General features: G+C 36.8%; 2 protein-coding genes across 15 annotated transcripts in view; one reads left to right on the forward strand and one right to left on the reverse strand.

Moving 5' to 3' along the window:
* Cask (calcium/calmodulin dependent serine protein kinase) overlaps positions 1 to 18,748 on the reverse strand; it is a 344,733-nt gene that overhangs the window by 112,787 nt on the left and 213,198 nt on the right. For all 13 annotated transcript variants that reach the window (XM_021188353.2, XM_021188350.2, XM_021188347.2 and 10 more), the window contains exon 6: positions 3,087 to 3,189. In XM_021188353.2, the coding sequence (XP_021044012.1) occupies positions 3,087 to 3,189 (103 nt within the window). The remainder of the gene's footprint in view (positions 1 to 3,086; positions 3,190 to 18,748) is intronic.
* On the forward strand, positions 8,983 to 17,344 carry Gpr34 (G protein-coupled receptor 34). Of its 2 annotated transcripts, XM_029534532.1 has the most exons (3): positions 8,983 to 9,062; positions 9,542 to 9,733; positions 15,632 to 17,323. In XM_029534532.1, exon 3 carries the CDS (start codon positions 15,725 to 15,727, stop codon positions 16,850 to 16,852), a length of 1,128 nt encoding a protein of 375 aa, XP_029390392.1. In that variant the 5' UTR covers positions 8,983 to 9,062; positions 9,542 to 9,733; positions 15,632 to 15,724; the 3' UTR covers positions 16,853 to 17,323. The 2 variants fall into 2 exon arrangements, with proteins under 2 accessions (XP_029390392.1, XP_029390394.1); XM_029534534.1 differs by lacking the exons at positions 8,983 to 9,062; positions 9,542 to 9,733 and adding an exon at positions 10,343 to 10,411 and having other exon boundaries at positions 15,632 to 17,344.

Genomic DNA, 18,748 nt, shown 5'->3' on the forward strand with positions numbered 1-18,748 from the left:
TTTCCTTTCCTTTCCTTTCTTTCTTTCTTTCTTTCTTTCTTTCTTTCTTTCTTTCTTTCTTTCTTTCTTTCTTTCTTTCTTTCTTTCTTTTTCTTTCGACCACTTGACTTCTATGACTTTGATCACAAAATTCTAAGAACAGGAAACCAATTACCAAACCAAACATGTAACTTTGTGAAATACCTCAGAAAGGTACATAAATATTTAAATGCAAATTTCAATGCAATAATAATCCTTGCCTCAAACTTCAGGGAGGGAGTTATTTTGAGTGGTTATGGTTTTAATACTTTAGGATTTGAATCTTCATACATACAACCACTGTTACCTTCTTCATATGTAGGTTTCGTTTTTGTTTTTGTTCTTTTGTTTTTTTAAAATTTCCTCACTAGTTTTTCATAGGATGTTACACAGCATTTAGCCCTTATGTGGTGACTTCAGTTGTCACTCTGGCTATCAACAAAGGAACGATGCTACAGTCCAGATTGCTGTCCCAGGAGCTTCACAGGTATGTAACGATGAACCTCTGTGGTATCAGATGGCTGCTGTCATTTTGTCACCTGACTTTCCTTTTCTTACTTCTCAACATGCTTTCTCAAGTCCTGGCACCTCTGGATTTGTTGCTTATAATATGTTACTGACTGGAAAATGTCTAGGCACTAGAATCTTTCATGTGAACATTTCTAGAGTGCTTGCCAGGTCCTAGGCACTGTGATAGCTGTGGCAGATATTTGGAGGGATGAGCCATGGCTCTCCTACCACTTACAAGTCTCTTGCCTTTGCGGCTATTACACGTTTGATCACATTTTGTTAGGAAGTAAGCAAGCTAGATAGATAGTTCTGGTTAGATGGAAGAGGGGATAGGTGGTCACATAACTAAGGCAGTTATAATATGCTTGCTTTTAAAAGGCAATAATTGTTAGCTTAGTCTTCAAGCCAACAGCTAAATGTGACAGATAAAATGACAAAAGGCATTCTAAGCAGATGGAATAGCAGGTGTAAATGATGAAGGGACACAAATCTATACAATTTAATGAAAAGCAGAGGAAGGCAGTCTCCTGTGTATGTATTTAGTTCTCAATTGAGAGGACTATTTAAGGGTAACCAGTTTTACCACACTGTAATTGTTTTCTAAGTTTTATTCAGAGTAAGTGGATTCTCTAAACAGTTGAATGTTAGATGGGGGAAATGCAATGGAGTTGCATGGTTTTGGTATGTAGAACACATAAAGGAAGATAATTTTTTCTCTTTGGAAGCCCAGGTAGTCAAAGATTCCAATCTACAGGAAAAGAGCTTTCTGTTCCAAAATTGATAAGTATTAGTAAAATTTCAAAAGTACTTTAAACAGAAGAAAAGCTTTTTTTCCTATGGAAAATCATGTATCTCTTACCTATTCACACTGTGTTTTTAAAAGTATTGTAATCTTTAAAATAGTTATTTCAAAGGTATATGGAAAGGTACATTAAGAAATGACAATATTTTGACTACCAGAAAGTACTTTAGGACTAGGATGCAGCTCAGCAGAGTCCCTACCTAGCATGTCCAAGCCTGAGTCTCACCCCCAGCGCCAACAACTGGATGTGATGGTATCTTTAATCCTAGTGTTCAGACATCGAGTCAGGAGGATCACAAGTTCAGATCTTCAACTCTTTAACAACTTGGAGGCCACTCTGGACCATACAAAATTCTTTCTCAATGTAAAATAAAACCTTTTTAGAGTATAGAAAATAGTAATTTTTTGAATAACGGACATGTTGTGAATTCAATATTATTGAAAAATAAAAATTAGAGGAAGAGTTCATAGTTCATAGTCTTTAGGAAAAGAGGTTAACATGGAGGCAAACTTAATGAATCTACCCCCATCAAGATTTGTGAAATAGTCTATGCCACAATGAGTATGAAGAGAATGGAGGTCCAGAGTAACAGACACAAAGTCATTTTAGCATATAACATAAAGGAATGTGGCTCATTTTCTCTTATTCTCATGTTTACTGGAAATGCTTAGCTAGAAAAGTATGTAAGATTAGATCGTAACACAATTTAATCTCAGAGAGCAGTGTGGAAGAGAGTGAATTTTAAAATACAAGTATAATTCATGCTCATTTTTCAGAAGATGGTCATTGTTATTAGTGCTCTAGCCACAATCAAATTGAACAAACTGTCTTGTGTAACAGACAGCTATTTTAAAAGTTAGGGCTTCGAAAGCATTTGAATTTAACATGAGCATTTGTTTCATTTTCTTTTATGGGATAGTATCTTGCTAGGTTCTCAAGGCTGGTCTTAGACTCAAAGCAATCTTCTTGCCTCAGCCTCCTAAGTGCTAGGATTCTGTGTGTACATCACCACTCCTGGCTTAGCAGAGGTTTTCTGAAGGTTGGCAAATTGACTTGAAGACTCTATGCTAAAGGATATGCTTCATGCAGTTTTTATTCCTTGTGAAGCTGTTAGTACTTGGAGCACTGCCTACACCAGCAGTACAGAATGGAGAACTATGCAATTTGTAAAACCAAGAAATAGAAGTAAACCCTGGGTACCTGTGGTCTGAACTCTGGAAAAGAATTCATAAAAACTCTGCAATACTGCAATCTGAATGAGCATCCACTCCTGTACTCTGGTGAAAAATTTCACTTTCTTTTATGGCATAGACATTTTAGAATCCTGTTTTGTTTTGGTTAAGAGAAAACCAGCTTGTATTCTTTTCCATTTGCTCGTCACAGACACATATGCCGATGACTTTAGCAGGCTTCTTTGGTATATAGAAAAAGCAAACTGGTAGGAAATTTAAACTTAGACATGCCGTGATCCTAAAAGGTAAACTCATTTATACTAGAAGTGACTTTATTTGTCCAGTTCAACTTCCAGATGGTAAGCTCTTTGTGCGCCATGATTACAATGCTCATTCTTCAGAGTCTCCGGGTAGTTTTCCACCATGATCACTGTGAAATCCAGTGTTGACCATGGTTTTAAGGATATCTGATCACATTTTCTACCACTCTGCCTTTGCTCATTCTTTCCCAGCTATCCTTCCTTCCAATCTTCATACATACCAACCAGGGTTTGAAGGGGGGGGCATGTTAAAGTGGTCTTACCTCCAGCAACAAGTCCAGATTCTCCTAACTGAATGGCTACCCCAAAGCCTCCAAGCTTAACAGGTGCCGAGTTTTCTTTCGAGGCAAGGAGAACACAGTGGGGCTGAAAAGAAAAAAAAAAGCAACAATTAAATCAAAGATAAGAATTAATGCAAAAGAGTTCAATTTGCATAAAAACTAAATAATACAATATAGTTGTACTTGAAAACAAAACAAAACTTGGGAATTGGTTTGGCAAGATGGCTTGGAGGGTAAAAGTGCTTGCCACCAAGTCTGACTCCTACAAATTGTTTCCTGATCCCTTCAACCCTCCCTAAAGTAAAAACTACATGTATTAAAACACCTATTATAAAAACAAATTTCAATTTTAAAAAAGTTCCTGAAGCTGAGCAGTGGTGGTGCAAACCTTTAATCCTAGCACAAGGTGGGTGGGGGGAGGCAGAGGCAAGCAGGCCTATGAGTTCCAGGACAGCTAGGACTACACAGAGAAACCTTGTCTCAAATTTAAAAAAATAAATAATAAATAAAAGCCTTTGAATTATTTTATATGCTTGAATTCTTTGTCCTTTTCTCACTTCTGAATTCTTTCTCTAAAGACTTTAGGAATTATTTGTTTCCAAAATTAAGCTATCACCCAGAGAGCATGGGTATTCCAAAAGTGTAGATATACTGTGTGTGTGTGTGTGTGTGTGTGTGTGTGTGTGTAATAATCTCTGTATTTGATTTAAAGTTTATATTTGTTTCAGCAGAAATGCATGGTAAGCTTCTTCCTGCTACATATGTGATTCTAAAAGTCATTACACTTTGACCCTTAGGGAATGCCAATGGCCTTTTCTTTGTTCACCTTCCCCATCCTCTTTCTTTTCTTTATGTTTTCTACCCCTAGTAATAGGAATATCAAATGGCTATTTTGTTGTTATTTGAGACAGGGTCTCATTATGTAACTCTGGCTGCCCTGGAACTTGCAGTGTAAACCAGGATGGCTTCAAACTTACAGAGATCTGCCTGCCTCTGCATCCCAAGTGCTGGGATTAAAGGTGTGGATGTTGAGATTTACTAATTTGAATTGAGCTGTGTTTCCAGGGATTTCTTTCTGGGAATTGCCTGTGGACCTGCTTTCCTTCCTACATTGTGGCAACAATGTGGTTTCCCATAGGATCTCATCTTCATCTATCTCTCTATGGAAGTTTGTTGGAAGTGTGTCAGAGAACGCAGTAGTAGTGGCCTTTGGTGTCTACTCACATACTATATTCTCTGACACACCTAACAGCACATTTGGATGATTCTCAAATATAAAACGACAAGCCTTTTACGTTATGACACTTTTTATTCTCTCTTATATGATAGACCTACAAGTACAAGTTTAGGTGATAAGAAAGGTGCCTTGAAACAAAGGCCCACACCACCCTGTACAACAAAACTGAGCTAGTGTATCCTCACAGATATTGATGGTGATAAGTGGGAGTGGGCAGGTTCTTATTCTTCCTAATGAGAGCATCAGAAATCTACTGTGGAAAAATACATAGTCTGTCATTAAGATGAATCCTCAAATAAAAGTGTACATAGTATGTGAGAACAGCAGGAAGGAAGGAAGGAAGGAAGGAAGGAAGGAAGGAAGGAAGGAAGGAAGGAAGGAGAAAGGAAAAGCTGGTATACAGATGAATAGTGAACAAACTGTCATGACAAAGCAGTGAGAAGAATGTATGTGAGTTGCGGATGTTGCTCAGTGCAGAGCTCTTTCCTAGCTCATGCACACCTGAGAAATCATGGGCATGATGCAGGGGGAAAAATACAGCATAGACCCAAATAGGGTCTCTTGGTCACGTCGGTGGAAGCATCTTATCACCTTCTTAGGGTCAAGAATAACCTTAAGTCAGAAGCCATGGTACACTCTTCATAGTCTGTGGATTATGCCTTCTGAAGTTAATGTTAAACTGCAATCTATGAAATTCTCATCACTATGTGGCTTCTGCCATTTTCAATCAATTATCTGTCAAGAGTCATAAAATTTGAACTCCAGGTAAAAAATAAAATATATCCATAGATACAAATGGAGAGATAATAAGCCAGAAAGCATATAATGTAAAGTTAGTGAACTGCTATTTTATTTTTATTTGGGTGGGTGTGCCCTTCTTATTGTGACAAAGTCCAAACAGAGACTAGGGTGAAGAGAGAGAAAAAAAAAAGCAAGCCACATGGAAGCAAGCTCTGGGCAGAGAAGTTAATAACTGCAAAGGTCTAGATATGTGCAAAGGCTTGATATGTATGAAGATTGGAAGGAAGGATGGCTGGGATAAATGAGCAAAGGCAGAGTGGTAGAAAATGTGATCAAACACCCTTAAAACCATGGTCAACACTGGATTTCACACTAATCATGATGAAAAACTACCCAGAGACTCTGAAGAGTGAGCGGTGCAATCACTTTTGGGTTTAGAAAGGATCATCCTGAGTACTCTGCAGACCAGTAACTACAGTAACATAGGAATGAGAAAAAAGAGCCCCCCTGAGCTGCTTAGGCATGAGAGGATGGTGATATGGAGCGATGACAAGAACTTATGTTCTAAAGGTAAAGCTGGTAGGAACTGCTGATGGATACATGAAAGAGGTCAAGCCTGAGAACCAGGTTCTTGCAATGAGCCTTGGAGTGAAAATAAAGATACTACTTACTGAAATGGAGAATTCTAGGGGAAGAGTTTGAAAGACAGACTATTATTTAGTCTTATAAAATAGGGTAGGATAGGAGCTGGGATTAGAGATGTGAATTTGGGTATCAACAGCCAAGATAATGAATGAAGTTTCTGAGGGAGTGACTACTATTAGAAAAGAGGATGGGGAGTTGGATCTCAGAGGGTAAATGGAAGGCAGAAAGATGAGAAGAAGCTAGCAAAAGGAAACCAATGGTCAGACAGGGAAACAAGGTGAACATCAGAGTTTGCATCTCAGAAGCCATGGGAAGACACTTTTGTCAAGAAGAAATGCTTAGTAGTGATCAGTGTTACTGCAGCCATTTAAATTGAGAAGAGAGAACAGATGATTAACTTTGGCAGTTTGGAAGTCAATCGTATCAATGATAAAAGTGGTGTTGGTGGCATGATAGACATAAGAACATTCATTGGACTAGGTTCTGCAAGGAATAGGTGTGGAGACAGTAAGTAAAGATAAGTTTCAAAGTTTTCTATGCTAGGAATGGAGGCAGGGGATACAGCTAGAGGATCACGTAGAATTGAAAAGTCCCTTTTCAATAGTGTAACACAATTGCAGGAAAATGAATAAACTTCCACATACCTATCACCTTGTATGAACAAATCCTGTTATTCTCCGAAGCTTTTTATTACACTGTTGTGTTTATGTCCCTGTGTGTATAATTGTGTGCCATGTCAGAGGACAACTTGTACATGTCAGTTCCTTTTTTTTTCACCGTGTGTGTAGGTTCTGGGGATCACACTCAGTCATCAGGCTTGGTGGCACCCACCTTTACCAGCTGAACCATCCTTCTGCCATTCTTGTTTTACTTAGCTTCATTTGTTACTCTTTGTTTAAGTATTCAAAAACCAATCATAAAATATCACTTATTTACCAAGTTCAGTGCCTCTAACAGAGGTCTTAAAAATAATGTAGTATCCTTGGCAAACAGTGCAGTCAGATCTAATAATAGAGAAACGCCCAAGAGACATTCTAGAAAGTAGCAGGCTTAGGCTCTTCAAAGCTAGCTCTGGAATCAAGGGTTTCAGTGAGACTAAGGAAGTGTCACAGATAAATGTCATCTTTTTATTTTTGCTCTAAAAATATTATTAGGGCAGCTGATGAAATTTGTAACAAGGATTATCAACTATATAATGGTATTGGTTTAATGTAAATTTCCCATTTTGATTACTGTGTTGTATAATGTAGCTTTTTCATAAGTCTAAAAGTATGTCCTGACCCCCCCATTTTATTTTAAAGGAACCTAAAATAACTTCTTCATGTGGTTATGCTTTTATTTTGTCATATAATGAGGCTCATTTAGTTTAATTAGACTTGTACAGTTTTAATTATAGAAAACATGTCTGTACTTCCAAACTCAAAACTGCAAAACAAATCATATTCAGAGGTCTAGTTTTTCTTTTCTTTTACTATGCTTCAATATCTCCTTCCTTATTTGTAGGATATTAAAAGAAATAACATACATAGAAAAATGCATACATTTCCTGTGCCCTGAAGATAAAGAAGAGGTTCCTTTCTAAGTGTTTGTTTAATTAGGGAAACAAAAAGCAACTCCTAGGTGAGAGTGGGGAAGGAAATGGGGTCGCTGGCAGTTTGAGAAGGTCAAAGGTGTGAAACACTATTTCTGAGGGAGATTAACTAGGGCAGTGGCAGTTACATTTTAACACCAGAATCATACAGACTCTTGGGCCTCATCTCCAGATTATCTGGCTTTTGGGTCTGGATGAACTTAAAAAAGCAAAATACCCACAAGTAGATGATTTTGAGTGAACAAAATGTTACCTGAAGAAAAAAAATATTATATATATATATATATATATTCATAATTATATATATGAAGAATTTTTTATTAGATGTTTTCTTCATTTACATTTCAAGTGCTACCCCCTTTCCTAGTTTCCTCTTTGAAAATCCCCTATACCCTACCCCCCCCTGCTCCCCAACTCACTGACTCCCACTTTGCTACTGGTCTGGAAGTCATCCTTTGAGAATTATGGGACTAAGGACATTAGAATTCACACTAAGGATTTCTGGCAGTGCAGGGGGCCCTTAAGGTTTCAAATTGCCAATCTGAAGACAGACTATTCTGTATGACTGTGTGCTTGTACCCAGCAGTTGGGGAGGTTCAGAACTGGAAGAGGTGGTAAGCTAAACTTCACTAGTGTTGGGTTATACATAATGAAGGGATAGTGACAAAGTTCAGAATGATCAGGAACTAGAAGATAATACTCAAACCTTACATCAGCGAGAAAATGTGGCTACAATATGAGAACACTAAAGCTGAAAATCAATTTTGAAATGAGATGGCATAAGTGTAGGACAATAGTACAATACAAAACTAGTATTTATATTGTATTTCAGGAGATAAAAAGCACATTATGACTCATTTAGTCATGAAAATCCTGACAGAATTTTAGAAATATTTACATATTCTTGTTAGTTGCAGCAATATTCATAATTGCCCACAAGCAGAGAAAACTTACATAATTATTGAAAGATAATAAAGAAAACAAAATGTAGGCAAACATTGGAAATATGCAGCCTTAAAAACAAAGGAAATTAGGTTACATGATATAGGTGAACCTCAAGGATAGTAGGCTAAGTAAAATAAACAAGTCACAAAAGGTTTTATAATGGCACTCGATGTCACAGAATCATGGTTGCCAATGTTGAGACTAGGGGCAGAGAAAAGTCCTGTATAGCAGGTTTAGAGGTTTAATTTTGCATCATGAAAATGTTATGGTGATCTGCTGCCTGATGATATATTTACACTCAGCACCACTGCATGGTAGACTCAAAACTGGCTATGTGGTAAATCTAGTGGTATGTGTCGCTTACCACAGTAGGAAAAAAAAAAAAAAACCAAACTGCTGGACAGATACAGTAACCATCTTCCTTCTCAGAGATTCTCAGGGGGAAGTAAGAGCTATAAAATACTTTTATTCTAACAATGTACAATTATGGTCTCATATATTATGATTCTTAAACAAACTAAATTAAAAGTTCTGGGGAATATGAGGTTCAGAAGAATATTACCAGAAATACGTACAATGTTAGACGAAGCTCAGTGAGTTAAATAGTATTTAGACAAAGCTAGAGGATAACAATCATGTTCTAAACAACAACCAAAAGGGGAAATGACACTCGAGTGCAGGGCCAGCAGTTACACAGATGAATTGATGGTGGTTAAATAGTCGACTGTGACCAGAATGGAAGCTGCAGAGCCTCATCATCTTTTCCTTGAAATAGGAGAGAGCACTTCGGCTTACTTGGGTGAGTTTACTATTGTGCTGAGGAGAGAATAGTGCTACAAATCCTACCTAGTCTCCACATTTTAACATGTTTTAGGAAATAGATCCATGGTCTTAAAGGAAGATACAAAATGATACTAAAATAATGTAGAGAGCAAATAAAACTTCAGCAGAACCAAAGAGTAAAAACAAAACAAAACAAAAACGACTATTAGCAATGCTATCATACTTTGGGGCAGAAAGTTCATATACTTCATGATGGTAGTAACTTTTAAAATGAATCCAAAAGGAAATGGAAATTCAGGGGTTATATTCTAAAATCCATATAGGACATCATTTCTTAGGAAAGACAGCATCTGTCCATTACTGCTTGTATTTTATAGTTTGTTAGCATCTTAGGGGATGAATGACATTAGTTTAGGCTAGAAGGAACTCATACAGAAGATGCAATTTCCTAAACTTCAACTTGAAGCTGTTGCTAAGAGTGGTGTCTTTTCTTAGCTCCAAACGGGACCCAAGGGCTGTCACAGTGAAAAAAGAAAGAAAAGGGGAAAAACAACTGTACCACATGTGAATATAAAAAAGAAGAGAACTCTAGCCAATTGCACCACCACCGGATGGAAGAGCCCAGCTGACACAACCTAGTCTAGGGAGTTTTGGGTTTACCCCTTTAACTTCAGGAAAGCTTCAACTGTAAGTATTCTCTGATTTTTAAAAGCCACACACAGGAGCCTTTGTTTTAGTTAAAACTTGATTATTTGAATGTTCAGAGTGAAGCTCGATGTATGCTGGTAACACTATTCTGCTATCAGCAAATCTCTGCTTTTTAGAGTCACTGAGTAAACTGCTTTGGACGATACCTCTGTTTTTCAAAGGAGACTTCTTTTAGGATAGAATAACTAAGAACAATAGTCACATTGTTTATTGGCATTGCGTAGTCACAATGATTTGCAGCTGTATTTGAATCAACTATAGTTATTTTCAGACATTGTAAATTGAATTGCAATATACTACAGATTTCCTATTTATTATCTCTTGACTTCACAATGCTATACTGTCTCCCCATCTTAAACATTTTTTATTATATTTTTACTATCTTATGGTATAGACCAGTTACAATTTAAGTTTCATGTTTTGGAACTAAATAAAGAGAATACTCTAGAAAAGAAAAATAAACCACAATATATTATTTAAAATTAATTCAAACAACTAAAAGAAAACAGTTAAGTTTACAACAAAACTAAATATAGCACTAATAGCATTATTTCCCAAGTAACATGCTATCAATTGTTCTGTATGCAGCAGTTCCTGCCACTTCTGAAGTATGGCCTGAATAGATTCAGTCATTATTATAAGTCCATTGTCAAATAGGTTATGTATTTCAACACATGATATTGATAGAAATAACACCCAAATAACTTGTTAAATGGCCTTTTCTTGGCTACAGCCACTGAAGAAAACCTGGGAGGTAGGCTATGCTCACTTATTTCTCATCTTCACTGTCAAATTCTTATAGCAAACAAGTAGCGTTTGAAATATGAATAAACAGCCTAAGAATAATTAGTGAATCCAGGTGTGATGGTGCATGCCTTTAATCCCAGCACTCGGGAGGCAGAGGCAGTTGGATCTCTGAGTTTGAGTTCCAGGACAGCCAGGGCTACACAGAGAAACTCTGTCTTGACCTCCCCAAATTAATTATAATAATGATGATGGTGGTGATGATGATCAGTGAGTGAATGATACCAACACACCAGATGACTCATGGATGGCTTATTTACTTTCTTGCTTTTGCAGTATTGGATATCAAATTCCAAGGGCTTTGTACTTCTAGGCAACTGCTCTACCATTTAGATATGTTCCTGGCCCTCTTTTAACGTGTTCTTTTGAGGCAGGGTCTCACTAAGTTAGACAGCATTGCTGTAAACTTGTGATTCTCCTGCCCTGGGCTCACAAGGAACTGTGATTACTGGCATACATGAAGTCCAGCTCCCAATTTACTTTAAAGATGACACTAGTTATCAAAATTGAGACAGGCTGTAATTTGTGAATTGATTGATAATCACTGACTGCTGGCTAGCTACTACCTGGCACTGTATGCCATGCTTCTATTGCTATTGAAACACACTGCTTTTGCTTTATTCTCCAACTTGACACTAACAGCGTCACTAATAGTGCTTTTGTCCAACTATTATTATTGATCACTTAATTTTACTTGCATAGAGCTGAAGAAATGGTCTCAGGATATGTTGTCTGTGCTGATATTTTCCAAGAAACATTTTGATTATTGCTCTTTGGCCCAGAAATAAGAAATTCTGATTAATGATTTGATTCCATGAAATCTAGGTTTACTTGCATATTGTTATAGACCTAGCAAATGTAAAGATTAATAACTTCCAGAGGAGCAAAGCTAGACAGTACAACCTCTTCATAAAACAATTAAAGTAGATAGTGGTAAAGTAACCCTCTTAAACTACTCTTAGTTGATAGAACTCAACATTAATAAGGAAACGGTGATCAGCTCTGATAGAAGTGAAGTTTACCAAGGTGGTTCAGGGTCTTTCAGAGTCAGAGTTGAGTTCCAACTTGGGTACTGCCACTTAAGAGCTCTGACACCACAGTACCTATGGCTCTTTCCTTACCTTACACACTATTATAAAGACTATATAGAGCCAGAGAGGTGGTTCAGTGGCTAAGAGCACTAACTGCTCTTCCAGAGGTCCTGAGTTCAATTTTCACATGGTGGCTCACACCATCTGGAATGGGATTTGATGCCCTCTTCTGGGATGTCTGAAGACAACTGCAGTGTACTCACATACATAAAATAAATAGAAATTCTTAAAAAAAGACTATATAAAAGAAATTATATCATGTGTTCAAACAGGATCTGGATCACAGTAAGTGCTAAATAATGACTAATTAATCATTTAACTACTTAGCTCAAGAGTTCAATTTTGAGTACACACTGGATACCTCTCATGAATTTTTAAACCAGTATATCAAGTCCATTGCAGAACAACTGTATCAGGGTATCTGGGAAGAAGCTAGACACTGGTATCTTCAAAGAGATGCTCATCAACAGACTAGAATACCACTGAGAATCCCTCCTACAGAGTGCTGAAGCTTTGAGTCTCTAGCTTGAAGACTTAGTGCCTTCCAAGCTAGACTGCTTCATTCTGCAAAAGCATTACCTCACAAGGAGACAATGCCTGTCTCTGCACGTTTCCAGCACTTGTCCTTGCTTTGGTCTCTGCACACATGAGTAAGAAGGGGAGACCCTCTCCTTCATGGCTTTGCAAAACTTTTTCATCTATAGGTTAATGTGCCTATTTCCTTCAACTTATATCTACAATGTCTGGATTCTCCCTGTTTGGTGCATTGTCTTTCTTAAGTATACCACTGGGGATGATTAATAAAAAAAAGATATTTCAGGGGAAAGTATTAACCTAGGACAGAATCCAGGTCAACAGTAACAATTTTTATTTAAAATACCACAGTTTTATGAGTTAAACCAATGAGGCTAGTTTTTGCTGTGGCTATATTACATTGCTGATAGAGGACAAGGAACTGTGTTATTGTGAATACAGTTGAAGCTTCCAGTACTTGTACTTTTAACACTTTACATCTACTTTTCCAAACTCTTTCTTTCATTCAGTAATATTTATTGTGCTAATATCTGGTATATAGAGAGGCAAACAAAACAGACTTGGTTCTTAATCCTAATAGGGTTTAAAATCTATGAGGAAGAAAAACTACTTACAGATCCCTATTCCAAGTCAATTCAGCTTCTTGAGTCTTATCACTTGAGTCTCAGTATCCTTTCACCTATGGATAAGCTGTTTCTATCTGAGTCTCTGAGGGCTTCCTGTGGAGCCACACAGCACATGTTTCTCTCCCCATTACTGACAATGTACTTTGAAGTATCAGCAGCCTGCTACCTTTCCTATATTGTTTCTTCCTTTTAAGATTTCAGATCACAAGAAACAGGCCTGGATGTTTCTACAAGCATTGTGAAATCTGTCTTCCTGCATGTGCGACACAGCCCCAGCTCTTCCTTCATTCCTCTCTCCCTCCCTTCCAGTGCCCTTCTCTCTTTCTCCTTCCATAGTCCTAAATTGTGGAAAACCTTTCTCAAGATGGCTTTACAGAGCTTCCTCCTCACCAGTCACTTCCTCTTCCTTGAAACCAAGTCCCGCCTTTAGTCTGTAAACATTTAAAGCTGAACGCTACTTTCTATTAAAATCTTGTACTTGACCAAAATATAGTTTTAAGAGAGGCAAAATTTTTCCAAATATTTTCTCCCTATATAGCATCCAATCAAGAAATTGATTATGCAAAGACAAATGTTACATGGTTATTCTCATATACAGAATATAGATATAAAAATATAGTATGCAGAAGACATAAAAAACAAAAAGAGGAGGATGTGGGAGAGGAATGGATCTACGGGAGGTAGAACAAGGAGGAATAATGAAGGTGGAGAAACACAAAGACTGCATGTTTTCTTTCATGAGGATTGTAAAGTTAAATATTTATGTTTCTCTAGCTATCTACTCATCCATCCATATGACATCACAGCAGAGAGGTACAATCTGGGGGAGGGAAGCAGACAGATGGGCAGAGGAGAGTGAATGTACAATGAAATGTATAAAATGCCATATTTAGCGAAATACATTTTCTACACTAAAACTGTTTAATTTTAAAAGGAAGAAAAAATTGAAAAATCTATTGTGCTGAGATGTGATTCAGTGGTAGAATGTTTGCCTATTATGTGCAAGGTTTTGGGTTCAATCCTCAGCACCATAAAACAATGACAACATGAAAAAATGATCATAATTAAGATCTACCCTTTATAGCTGGATGGTGGTGCATTCCTTTAATCCCAGCACTCAGGAGATACAGAAAGGTGGATTTTTGAGTTTACGGCCAGCCTGATGTACAAGAGTAAGTTCCAGGACAGCCAGAGCTACATAAAGAAACCCTGAGTCAAAAAAAAATCTACTCTTTATTACTGCATTTAGGATTTGAACATACAGTCCTCTAAAACTGTTTACTGAGAATAGGGTCTCTGTCTTAATATTGTTAATATGCAATATTGTTAATATTGGTCTTAATATCCAAGCAGTACTTAAGCAAATATGTAATGTTTAGATTGATCATTAGGTACCTAGTTTTTTAAAGTTAGGTTTTTTTTTTCAGTGCTGAGAACTAAACCAGGATTGCACACATACTAGGCAAGTGTTCTATCACTGAGCTACAAGACCCAGGCCTAAAGCCAACTATTTTGAATACTTACTATGTATCAGGGTTAAGTGTTTCATATAAAAGCTTTGCATTTTTAACAAATGAGAAAATAGGCTTAGTTATGATAATTTATCCTTGATTATGAAGTTAAGTATAATTTCAAAAGTCCTGCTTTGAAGTATTTAATTTTTGTTTGTTTGTGACAAGTATGTGCCACCACATACATCTGGAAGTCAGAGAACAATTTGTGGAGTCAGTTCTCTTCTTCTACCTGGAGATGAGTTTCAGGTAGTTAAGCTTGGCACAACATTCCTTCAGTTTGCTGAGCCATCTCATCTGTACTCTACCTTACACCCACAGAAGGGATTTACAGATAAACAGGGCAGTTGCTCTAAGAAAGAATGTGAGGAGACCTGCTTGAATTCTCCTTACTTATATAGTAGGTCCCAAAAGTCAAATGCCCAAGAATTGTTCAATAGCAAGTAGCACTGGGAACAAGTAAAATTGACATACTTAAGAAGGTTCTGGTGATAACCTCAAATGATATAACTCAGGGCAAAATTAATGTTTAGTTAGTTAACCTTTCGAAATCTCAAAGTCCATAGTACTGTTTCCCATCTATATGACTGTCCTATGCTACTAGGCTGGGAGTGGTTTATTGGCTGCTATCTGATCTGGTTTTATTTGACCAGTATGTTCTCTGGTGAAGTGCTACAAGAGTCTCTGAAAGGAGGCAGGTGCCACCTTGGTCTGTTTTGGAACTGCATATTTCTATAGATAAGTAATTTTAATACTCCTATCTTGGTCTTAGGTGAAGAAGGAAATTTAGGATCTTCTCTCTTACTCTTACTGTGAAAGGATACATCACTACCGTGACAACATATATCAAAATGAATGGATGCCAGCTATGAGGGGACTGGGCAGAACAGGAAGCATTCCTAAAGTCAAGCAGGATCAGGAAGGGACCCAGCTTACTCATGGCTAGAAGCACCTTGATGGGACACTGACATTTATCCTTAAATAGGAGCTGCTATTTCTTTTGACTATCTCTATTGCTAAAACAGTATCTCTAAGAAAATATTATCATATGGTTCAATTATTTATTTTTCTTTCAATTATTTACTTTAATATAATAAATGAAATGAACTCTGTATGCATGCCACAGCAACAGAAAAGGTTAAAGAGATTTTACCGTATTTACTGCTGTTTTGTGATGCAATAATGCATGTGTAGATAGCAAAATAGAACCAAGTAGAATTAAGGTCTGAAATGAAATTCTTCTCTATGCTCTATGTTAAAGTAGCTGTTATTATCACAGCAAATGACCCAATGTTTGGCATTCTGTTGTAGGAAAATCTGAAGACACAAAGAAGTACAAAGAGCATGTCATTTAGCTCTCTTTCCTGATAGTTACAGAAGACGTTGAGAAGTCACACTGTAACAATGACAACTACTTCAGTTGACAACTGGCTTTGCTCCTCCCATGGAATGCACTTTATAACTAATTACAGTGACCAAGCCTCACAAAATTTCTCAGGAGTGCCAAATGTCACTAGCTGTCCAATGGATGAAAAATTACTATCTACTGTGTTAACAACCTTCTACTCTGTTATATTCCTCGTGGGACTGGTTGGAAACATCATTGCCCTCTATGTCTTTCTGGGCATTCACCGTAAAAGAAATTCCATTCAAATTTATCTACTTAATGTGGCTGTTGCAGACCTTCTACTCATCTTCTGCCTCCCTTTCCGCATAATGTATCACATCAACCAAAACAAGTGGACACTAGGTGTGATTCTTTGCAAAGTTGTGGGGACACTATTTTACATGAACATGTATATTAGCATTATTTTGCTTGGATTTATCAGTTTGGATCGCTATATAAAAATCAATCGGTCTATACAACAAAGAAGGGCAATAACCACCAAGCAAAGTATTTATGTTTGCTGTATAGTATGGACAGTTGCTCTTGCTGGATTTTTAACTATGATCATTTTGACACTGAAGAAGGGAGGTCATAATTCCACAATGTGTTTCCATTACAGAGATAGACATAATGCAAAGGGAGAAGCAATTTTTAACTTTGTTCTTGTAGTAATGTTCTGGCTTATTTTCCTACTGATAATCCTCTCATATATTAAGATTGGCAAGAATCTACTGGGAATTTCTAAACGAAGGTCAAATTTTCCTAACTCTGGCAAATATGCTACAACAGCCCGGAACTCCTTTATTGTACTGATCATTTTTACTATATGCTTTGTGCCTTACCATGCCTTTCGATTCATTTACATTTCTTCACAGCTAAATGTGTCCTCTTGTTACTGGAAGGAAATCATTCACAAAACTAACGAGATCATGCTGCTTTTCTCTTCTTTCAACAGTTGCTTGGATCCTGTCATGTATTTCCTGATGTCCAGTAACATTCGCAAAATCATGTGTCAACTTCTTTTTAGAAGGTTTCAAAGTGAAGCAAGCAGAAGCGAAAGTACTTCAGAATTTAAGCCAGGACATTCCCTGCATGATCTATCCATGACAGTCAAAATGCCGCAGTACAGCACTAAGGGTAACTGAGGCAAATGTACTAAAATGAATGACAAAAAACAGTCTCTTCATTTCCTGAGATTGGTAAAATTATTGAACAAAGTCCTAATATGTCCAAAACTCAGATCTTTAAAAGTGATCTTTCACTTGCTTAATTGCAAAATAGTTCAAAGCAAAGCAAAGCTTACATTAATCCCTAGATTTTAGAACTATATGTAGAATTTTCACAGAATACATTGTTAAGCTAACACTTTTAACAATGGTTACAATGTTAAGTGAAGTTCACGGATTTAACAACAAAACAGATAAAATGTCATTGTTTTTTTCAAGTCACTAAAGAGTTAATAAAGTTAGGCACTTGATACTAATTTTAAATATGTTTAAAAATAAAGTAATCTGGGGACTGAGTTGAAATGTCACTGAACATGAGTATTACTTTAAAATCTTACATCACTTGATGCTATATTCATTTGTGTCTAAATCTCTGCTAACAGATGAAATAATAAAATTCTAATAAAAGTGAGACTGCCCACTATTGCTGCTTAGAAAAAAAAAGTGAAGAATTTAAATACCAAACAGTCAAGCTAAGAACATGATAGCCTGGCAAAAGGAATGACTTAATGCAGATTCATAAATTATTCACCCACTTATTCACACTTTGATAGAGTGAGACACAGGCTGTACATGTGATGATATGACCCAGCAAGTTCACTGCAAGGTATATCTCTTATAGGAGCATGCAGATACATACATTAGAACATATATACAATGATACTCATCACTCAGAACAATTAAGGATGTACAAGTAAAAGCAGAAAGAAAGAAACTGTGGTTTACATGAAATACCTTTAACACTTCAATTCAACACACACATCAGACATGGGGACATTGAAAACATCATATTGAATGGGCTGGAGAGATGTAAAGCCCCGGTGTTCTACAGAAGACTTGGGTTTCATTCCCAGCACATATGTGGTAGCTCACAACCATTTGTAACCCCAGTTTCACTGGATTCTCTTCTGGCCTCCTGGGACAATGTAAACACCCATACACATTAAAAAATAGTATCGAATAAAAAATAGTATTGAAAAGGAAAGAAAACCATACTCAAGAGTAAGAAGGTATGGACTATATGAAATCATTTATGTAAAATATTAAAACACTATCATTTTCTTTATACCCATATAAATAAAAAAATCAAAGCGTGAATGATAACATATATAACATACAGACCAATTTAAGCTTAATGGTCACATGTGAAGACTTTGGCACAAACATGGTAAAAGCTTAATGTATATTAAACCCAGGTACATAAGTGCTAGTCTGATAAATTTCTGAGTGAAAGATTTTGTGACAATACAGAAAACTTGGAGGTTGAAATTAAAAGGCACAAACAGAAAAGTTCATGTATGTTCAAGAAGATAGAGTAAAGGGAAGGGACTCATCACTGACTCCTAGGCCAGCGTAGTTTGGCAAGTCAGAAGCAATATCTTCCAAGTAGTTGAGTAAACAAAGGAAGAAAAGATAGATGAACAAATAAGATGGGGAGGAAAAGATGTAAAAGAAAAAACAGGCCTAATTAGCTTTTCCCCAGTCATTATTCTGGATAGAGCTGAAGAAACATTATACACTGCAATCCAGACAGGAGGTATCCTTAGAGAAACGGAAAAACATTTGGCCAGTGTTTGTGTAGGTTTTTGTCTTGCTAAACATAGAACCAGAATGCTATTGTCTGAATATGTAAAAGACTGCTCTGACAAACTACACGAATCTTTGATTAAGTTTCTATCGCAGAATATGGAATTTTATTTAAAAATCAGAATGCTTTGGCACTCTAACACTCTCCCAACATAGTTAGTTTTATACCTAGATGACAATGACAATGACTATGATGACAACTCCTCCTCCTCCTCTTCCTCCTCCTCC

The sequence above is a fragment of the Mus pahari genome, chromosome X (assembly GCF_900095145.1).
Source record: "Mus pahari chromosome X, PAHARI_EIJ_v1.1, whole genome shotgun sequence".
Classification (NCBI taxonomy): domain Eukaryota; kingdom Metazoa; phylum Chordata; class Mammalia; order Rodentia; family Muridae; genus Mus; species Mus pahari.

What these genes read in the sequence shown, in the direction of transcription:
- Gpr34 (XM_029534532.1), top strand. Translation starts at nt 15,725, where the DNA reads ATGACAACTACTTCAGTTGACAACTGGCTTTGCTCCTCCCATGGAATG.